This window comes from Limulus polyphemus, unplaced genomic scaffold (genome assembly GCF_000517525.1).
Source record: "Limulus polyphemus unplaced genomic scaffold, Limulus_polyphemus-2.1.2 Scaffold764, whole genome shotgun sequence".
Classification (NCBI taxonomy): domain Eukaryota; kingdom Metazoa; phylum Arthropoda; class Merostomata; order Xiphosura; family Limulidae; genus Limulus; species Limulus polyphemus.
The window spans coordinates 95212-104493 of record NW_013666374.1 but is presented as its reverse complement, the minus strand read 5'-3'; the positions used below and the strand labels follow the sequence as shown (position 1 = coordinate 104493).

Here is a 9282-nt window from a genome sequence, read left to right as displayed (position 1 = left end):
GAACGGTAGTGACGGTAATATAAAGTGTGTGTTTTGTTATCGAGGTTGCAAATGTATTGACTGTGGAAATATTGTGTATTACTAAAAGTTGTAACGAGAAAGAATAAACTAGTTTTAATTAAGAAAGGACTTGTATCGCTGAAGTTCCTCTTTATACCGGAAACTAACGAACAAGCAGATACGCAACAATATCGTAATAGTAATATATAACCCAACTGTTTTATATTAATGGTACTACTGCACTAAATATTTATTTATTTATTTAAATAATGCCCAAATAAAGTTAAAATGTATAGTTTTTTTTATGTTTTAATAACGTTTCTATGGTTAAAATCAATATTAAAAATCATGATTGGTAAGAACTATAATAAAGAAATGGAAAAACTGCCTTTGAATGTTATTTATAAAGTTGAAGTTGTGTCTGAACAATCTGAGAAGGGCACGATTGATTATATCGAAACTTTGCAAGATGACATTCAAGCAGACTAGACTCTTAACACACAATTCTTTCATCTTTATCAAAAAGCACCTGAACAATATTTTACAATTTTACATTTTATTCTAGGTAAATGGTACATTAAAAGTACAGATCAAATGATTAGGGATTAGCATATTTTGGTGGAGGGAATGATCTGAGATAAGTCTGGGAATTTCATTCTGCCAATAGTGTGTGAACTGTGACTGTGGCATGTCACTGCAGGTGTGAACCATGGTGCCATTGGTGACATACTTAATAGCAGCTCTTTATTAGGTTTGTGGCCAAGTTTTTATTATTTCTATATATATCTATTCATGCCACCATTGATAAATTTGTTCTTTGAGGTTATGTAATAGCCTTTTCTAAGAAAGGTTATTCATACAGCAAGATTGTTAAATGACATAAAGCCAAAGAACACACATTTCCAAAGAAGAGAACTTTCAATATTATCTATGGAAGCAGAAAAACTCATACAGCAGAGCATTTATAACATACCCTTAGCCTATCTGTTGCAGTGCTGATGCCCATCATCCATAGAGTGAAGGCCATAGTTATGAAAGAGAATCCTTTGTGCTAAAAAAATTAAACTTTTATGATTAAGCTGTATATGCTGACAAGATAATAATAAGGATTTGAAGTAGATAAATGCTCACAAACTTCCAGCCACACCTCAAAAATCAGTGACTATTTTTTTAAATGAAAATGATGGCTGAAGAAACTGGAATCGCAACATATATGTGCAATGTTCCGTTTAGCACCTCCACTGGACGTTTTATGCCTTCGATCTATTCAAATATGGTCTTGGAAGCCAGGGTTCACATACAGTGAGGAATCTGTAAGAGTTTGTGGAGATGTGTGGTTTTATTGGCCTGCCTCATTGGTAATAAATCTAATTTAGTGGAGTTAGTAAACCTGTTATTAAGATATTGTATTTTGATTTTTCGGGGGTCCTCTTGTATTTTCTACATCCTAGAGTAAATTTTCTTTTGGTTTTCTAATTTTTGTTCTCACTCAATACCAAAGCATGTGTGTGTACAGTTATTATATGTTAAGACACTTTTCTTAATTATAGGGTGAACTAGAACAACAACTCTTGCAGGCCAACCCTATTTTGGAAGCTTTTGGAAATGCCAAGACAGTTAAAAATGACAATTCCTCAAGATTTGTAAGCAAACTATTCTAACTTTTTTGCAATTCGTGTGCTTCTTGTTTTGTAGTAGAATAATCAGTCTTTGTACTTATATGTATATACACGTACGGTATTTGTGAAAGTATAATAGTTCATAATCAGGTAAGAATTAATGTTGGCTAAAATGTAGGCAGAATAAATTATCTGCACTAAGTTAGTGATACTTATTATAGCTGTGATGTTGTCATAGTACCATAGGAACGGAACAGCATTCTTTTGTATGTTATTTGTTTTAGTAATTTACTTGCACACAAATAATACTGGTCAAAGAAAACTGGTTTTAATCAAAACTGAAACCTGAGTATATTTCACAAGAAAGTAGAGGTGTAATTGACCCCAGTTTGGCAGAGGTAGTTTCATAATGTTGATAGAATAATGAGTGATATTACAGGACTATTAATAGGAATGTTTTGCCTTGAATTAGCCAGAAAACATGATTACCACCAAAAATGGTTCAATGGACAAGTGTAACGTTTCAAGGTTTATCTGCTCACCATGATCTAACCTAAAGCACATCTGCTTTTTTCACTAACATTTTGTTTTAACTGCATACTGTACCACAGTGAGTTTTCGTATACCTCATATAGCTGTTTGACTCCCCTTAAAGAGTTCCAGTGTATTAAGTTTGGTACATGAGAAATGGAAACTAATGAACCATGATTAATTGAGGGTGGGTATGGTTGTAGGAATATTGTAAGTGGTTAATAATGTGTCATCTCCAGTTCAAACATTTCTTTACTTTGGTCTTGTGGACCATAAGGTAGGTATGACATTTTTATTGTCAAAACAGTTATTTGTAGTGAGGTAATCTCCTGTGAAATTCTTCAGTTAAATTCAAAAGTTGTAGTTTATAATGATATTGTAACTTCATTAAAGTAAAATGTATTGTTAACCACCACCACCACTAAGAGCTCTTGTATGTATCTCCATTTTAGTTTGAAGAGTACACACTTATGTTTTTTTTTGTTTCTTTCTTTATTTTCCTGAAGTCTATAAGAAACTAACAAACGTTTGATTAATGGAAGGGGAGGGGTGCTTGTAGAAGTATTGTTAGTGGCTAATAACCTGCCATTTCCAGTTGGGTTGATTTGTATAGAATTATGAGCTTAGCAGCTTGTGTACATCATGTAGTAAAGGGCCTCAGCTTGCACTGTGAAATATGTGATACAGAACAAATATGCTAGTTTTTGAGCATCAAATTTGAAAACTATTGTCTTATATTTTTTCTTCAAATACCACTTTAAGTTTTATAACTTTGAAATAAGTATATTTCTTGAAAACAAAAAATCAGTCTTGTTGTGCATCACACAGTTCCTGAAATAGGTCAACTTCTAATGGGCTAACTTGGACTTCAACAGTATGTAACAACTTGAAATTAGAATGTGATATTCATAGTTGTGTTCTAGGAGTTAGTAATACAAAAGAAATCATAATTTTTGATTCATTGTCTGTGTGTTTCAGTGTTGAAATAAGCTCTTATTTTATGAAATTCTTTTGTATATTAACTTAGTATGCTTAAAAAACATATATAATTCAAACAAGACTCGTGTTTTGCTGTCTTAATCATTATTTACTTGTATATGCTGTGAATAAGTGATAATTATCTAACCTTCTTCTGATTTTTGAGTGTATTATCATTAGGTAGTAACTAATTTTAATGGGTATAAGATGAATATTGGTTAACTACCACTATTTATGTTTCATAGATTAATGTATAAGTGATATTTAGAATATACTGTTAGTTTTTAGGAAATACATGCTTAAGATTTTATATATAGGAATTAGTAAGACTGTTTCAGTTTCTTTTGAATGAGGTGGAACTATTTATTTGAGTTTAAGTTTTGACTTAATTATAATCTAAAATTTCAAATACTGTTTCCTGTTTCAAGCTAACAATGTTCTTTTTATTTTAAAATATTAGGGAAAGTTTATTCGCATTAATTTTGATGCCTCTGGATTTATTGCGGGTGCCAACATTGAAACCTGTATCCTTTAGTGAAATATTATATTTTATCACGACAGATGTTTAAAAATCAGTGTTTACCCTTGCCCCGTGAGGGTATTGCAATCAGGTTTGTGTGTGTGTGTGTGTGTTTCCATGTGCATATTTTAAAAACTATTAGATCGACGTAAACGAAAATTTTACACAAAATGGAAAGACAGTATGGGAAAGTCCTCCCCAAATTTGATCCAAATCCGGACCCGGATTCTGGATCACTGTGAAGCATTTTTTATAATGGGGAGATAGGGCATTTTTATGGTTTTCGGTTAATTACGCTGTAAAGTGTGAATTGGTTGAATTGTTGGAAGTAGTACAAGGCATTCTGAAAAACTTTTTACCTTGATACACTGATAAACATATGGTGGTATAAAACACAATATATACTTTCTGTTTAATGCAGAATACTAGAGCATTGTACAACTTACTTGCTTTTCTGTAATAATATGTTTTATTAATTATAAGTTGACCATTTAATTGTAGTTACTCATTGTTTGTAACTTATATGTGACTTCTATGTGTTACTGTGATTATGTTTGATACTATATGTATATATGCTTTATTGGTGAGATAATCTATGATCAAACCTCCCATGTCAGACAAACGATGGATCAGCTGAGCACTTGTAGTGAGGTAACTCAAACTACCACATTCTTCTCCTCCCATAAACAAGACCCATCCTTGATAATCTATGATCAAACCTCCCATGTCAGACAAACGATGGATCAGCTGAGCACTTCTAGTGAGGTAACTCAAACTACCACATTCTTCTCCTCCCATAAACAAGACCCATCCTTGATAATCTATGATCAAACCTGCACTTCTCCCATGTCAGACAAACGATGGATCAGCTGAGCACTTCTAGTGAGGTAACTCAAACTACCACATTCTTCTCCTCCCATAAACAAGACCCATCCTTGGACGTTATCTCTGGGTCATGGAACAATCACCAGTTGGGTGCAAGTTTTTGTTGTAGTAATCCAATTTTTATTTGTCTCCCTCATGCAAGATTTCAACCTGCACCTCTTGCATACCAGACAGGTGTTCTAAGAACTGTACTAAAGGATTAACCCACTAGCATTTACTAGTTTTTGAGAGCATGATCACACCAGACACAAGTGCTGTACTGAGTTAGAAGGTTAACTCCATAATGTGTGCTAGTAAGACAGTTTTTACTAACTCAGTATCACAAGAATAGTCTTTTTACCTTAATGTAGTTCAGATCTTTTGGAAAAATCTCGAGCCATTCGTCAAGCAAAAGATGAACGCACCTTTCACATATTTTATCAACTGCTTAATGGTGCTTCTCCAGAACAGAAGAGTAAGCAGTTTGTAAAGGAACATGTGTAAAAAGTTCTTGTATTTTATGTTTTAACCTAGAAATGTTGTCTTACTTAACATGGCTGTAAACTGTTTTAAAAAGAAATTATGAGGCATTGCTAGTTTTATTCTAGGTATATTGTGTTTCATGTTAAGTAAGACAACATTTATTATGAGACATTGCTAGTTTTAATCTAGGTATATTGTGTTTCATGTTAAGTAAGACAACATTTATTATGAGGCATTGCTAGTTTTATTCTAGGTATATTGTGTTTCATGTTAAGTAAGACAATATTTATTATGAGGCATTGCTAGTTTTATTCTAGGTATATTGTGTTTCATGATGATAGCTCATAAATAATAATCTTGATAAAAAGTGTAATATTAATGAATGTTGATTCTGATCTTTCAATATTCTTTATAAGTTACATATAATAACTAACCTGTACCCACTTGGATCCAAAGTTACAGGTGTTAGTCATAATATAGGTATACTTAAAGAAGGTAAAAAAAAAGTATGTTAATAATATTTATTTAATATTATCACAAATAAATATCATATATTCTGTGTTACAGTAACATTTTGATCTTAATCTACAATAAGTGAATAATCCTGTTGTTTTGCTTTAATTACTTAGCTAATAAAAGTATATGAGCTGTTAGCAATAACTTATAAAAGGTATCCATATTCTCTACCATAACTGTTGGTTTTAATCTTCAAATGTATTTTATGAAATGAATGTTTTCATCCTATGTTGCATAATGTAGTACATTTCTAAGTATTTTTCTATACATAATGAAAATGAAGTCAGTTATAAACTCTATAATGTTCCAAAAAAAGTGATGGAATTATGTGTTTCATCTAGTTTTATTGTTGTTTATATTACAAATAAGCTACTACTAGACATTATAGTAATTGTGTTCTGTGCTAGTAGTCTTGATTTTTTTTCTGTGCTGCTGTTGCTGTTAAATTCTGTTTTAGTGTTGCTGATGTATTATGTGCTATTGTTGCTAATGTATTCTGTGCTATTGTTGTTGATGTATTTAACATAGGAATATGTTTCAAAGTGATTATAAGTTACATATAAAATCTAAACTGTGAAAGTGTTCGTATTTTAAATTACAAATTCTGTTTCTATTCTTAGTATATTTTTTAATGTCATAAAGGTTAAGCCATTACTAAGAATTAATATGTAAAAAGGGTTTTTGTTCTTTGTTATTGTTGGACCTCGTGAAGTAAGTAATCCTTAAGAAGACTGACAGCATGAAGCTATTAAGCTCAAAACCCAAAATATGGCTAGCTGAAACTTCAGTACCAATTCCGTGTGCATCAGCTTTAATAACCTTAGTTATGTAAAAGAAAAGTAGTAAATTAGTAGAAAATTTTGTTTAATCTTTTCATAATAATCTTTTTTACTTTTCCTTTGTAAAAATCATACAAAGTCTTGCTGGATAATATTCTTTGACATTGATGTTGGACTGATGAGAGATGTCACAACTCAAAACTACAGCTCTCAATTCTCAGCTAGTTACAGAAATGTATTTCACTATCAAGTGTCTGCTTAATATGTTTTATATTTTGTGATTTTTAGAAAAGTGATATTTTCAGAAAATATTGAGTACTAACATTGACTAGAAAACTGGGAAGTTTCACACACTTTTTTACTACAGGTTAACATTGTTGATTTTAATCTAGATATATTTTGGCTCTGCTATTTGAGATACTTATGAAAAGTAATTTTTAAAATAATTTGACATTCTGTGATTTTTACCATAGTTCCTATGTAGGTTTAATATCCTTCCTTTTGAAAAACAAACATGAATTTTTGATCCTTTAACAATAATTTATGTTTAGGTAAAGATATTATAAAGAATGATTTAGATATCCATTAAGTTATCATTTTCTTTCTTTTATACTGTAATTATTACCTGATTTTTATCACATCAGTTTTATAATGAATTCAGAGTAAAAAACTGATGTTTAATGTGTAGAAACTCCTGTGTTTAAGTACTTGTGCAGTAAACTGTTAGAATTTTATTACAGTCATATTTGTTAAAAATGTTGTGCAGATTAAGTAATCTGTTCTACTGTTGTAAACACAAGAAAAAAAGTTTGAAATTTAGGGCTGCTAGATATCTTATTCTACTACTGTAAATAAAATATTGTTGTAAACAAAAGAGGAATTAGTGCTGTTAGATTTTTTTTATTAGTTATAAACAGAAGAATTATTGGAAGTTTTGAGTGCAATTAGATAATTTACTTTATTGCTGTAAACTTAATAAATATTTGGGGTGAAACTTAATGCAAGTTAAATAATTTCTTCCACTACTTTAATAAACAGAAGAATACCTTCTGGAAGACATGAAAAATTACAAATTCTTTTCCAATGGGAATATCCAAGTTCCAGGAATTGTTGAAAGCCAAGAATTCAAAAGTACAGTTAAAGCCATGGAAATCATGGGCTTGTCTCAGGAAGATCTAAGTGGTAAGATATATGTTTAGATGAGTTGAAAATGTGGTTATATGTTGAATAAAACATTTAACCCTTTCACTGTGGCTGGGGCGTATATTTCCGGTACACTGGGAAATATTTATCCTTGCTGCAGTGAATGGGTTAAAACATATATATGTTTTCACATATCGTGAATTTTCCAACATTAAACTATTATATCGTGGCTTACACTTGTGTTGTTCTATATATGCTTATGGTCTTATTAGCACATTAAAATGTGATTGTCATGTTTGTGTCAGGAAAATATTAATACGAGGTTTCCTTTACAGTTTTTTAAATGTTATTCAGTACCAATAACTCATTTAAAAGATTTATTATCATGTGCTTTCCTTCAGGAAGATGTTAATAAGACTTGCATTTATATTGTGTGAATATAATCATGAAGTCAGTTCCATGGTTGTTATGGTTATCTTGGAGAATGCATTCTATACAATGAATTGTGGTAATCTCAAGATTAAACTCAGCTCACAGCTACCTAATCTCTGCAAAACCTAAGATTCTGAGGGTCTAGTATGCAGAAGGGTGAGTTATGTGATATTTTGCAAGGGATTGAAGGACACACTATATAGTGTTGAAATCAGAATGAAAATAAAACCCGTTATTTAAAAAAATAGAGGGGTTTAAGATTACAAAATTAATGTTTAAGTGGCAGAATTATTGCACTGCGATGGATAAATGTGAAATAAAATAAATGGAAGAATCAAACTGATTGTAGCAAGAAATAAATACACAATCAGCAGCAGAAAAAATTATCATGCAAACCAGATGAGATTTCATGCACCAGTAAGTCATAAATCAAAAACATATCTTGTCTTCTCTGAGATCAGAAAGAATCTACCCTAAAAGTTTCAATCTGTATTCACAAAGCAGCTTCTTTCCGTAGCTGACTAATAAGAAAATTGGAACAACAGTGAAGAAGTATCTCTGCTCTTTGTATAAACAAGGCAACATAGGATAAAATACAATCATCCTATTAACAGTAAATAATTTTCTTGACAGGATCAGGTACTGAAACTAACAAACTCAGGATGACATCAATGGATTTAGCAAGTTTCAGATTAGAACACAGAATATTTTTTTAGTTTTTTAGATAAGAAATACACATTATAAGAGAGTAAGGTATGTAGTGTTTGTGTCAAAAACTACTCTTTAGTAGTATATATAGTAATGTAAACATATGGGTGTGTTAGGCTAAGGATTCTTCTAAAGTAGGTGTCTATGACTTGTTGGCAATAAATTGGACAATAAACGAACAGCACGCACTCCATTTGTTTTTAAAATAATATATAGATATTTAAAACAAGTTAAACTTAAACAAAATTCATTACAGTATGGATATCATAGTTGTATCTTAAATACAATAAGTTCTTTTCTTCTTGTCAAAAGTCCACTTAGGCCAATTCAATTGCTTTAGAATTCAGTTGACAAGCCAAACTATTTTTATTGCAATAGTATCCAGGTATAATTCACTAACGCTGTCACATGAGTTACCATGGTTGTATCCTTAACTTCCAATAATTGTCTTCTTTTCATACTTCCAATAATCGTCTGCTCTTTTTATTTTCAATAATCGTTTGCCTTTAGTCAAAGTCCACACAGCTTAGAACACCCTTATCTCGTTCAAACTGTTAATTTCACTCTAACATATTAACCATTAGGCTATTCACTCCCATGATGGTTAACTTTATGTTTTCTAACTTTTCCTTGAACAAACTTCTCTTTCACATGACTTTACTTTTACTCTCTTTCCACTTCTCTGGTCGCAGCTATATATACACAGCGT

The 9282-nt window shown here is 31.2% G+C and overlaps 1 protein-coding gene across 1 annotated transcript in view; it reads left to right on the top strand.

The window, feature by feature from the left end:
- The window catches only part of LOC106460397 (myosin heavy chain, non-muscle-like), a 187260-nt gene that overhangs the window by 113721 nt on the left and 64257 nt on the right, over positions 1-9282 (top strand). Inside the window, exons 5-8 of the mRNA XM_022387112.1 lie at positions 1551-1643; positions 3589-3652; positions 4889-4987; positions 7329-7472. Coding sequence (XP_022242820.1) covers positions 1551-1643; positions 3589-3652; positions 4889-4987; positions 7329-7472 — 400 coding nt within the window. The remainder of the gene's footprint in view (positions 1-1550; positions 1644-3588; positions 3653-4888; positions 4988-7328; positions 7473-9282) is intronic.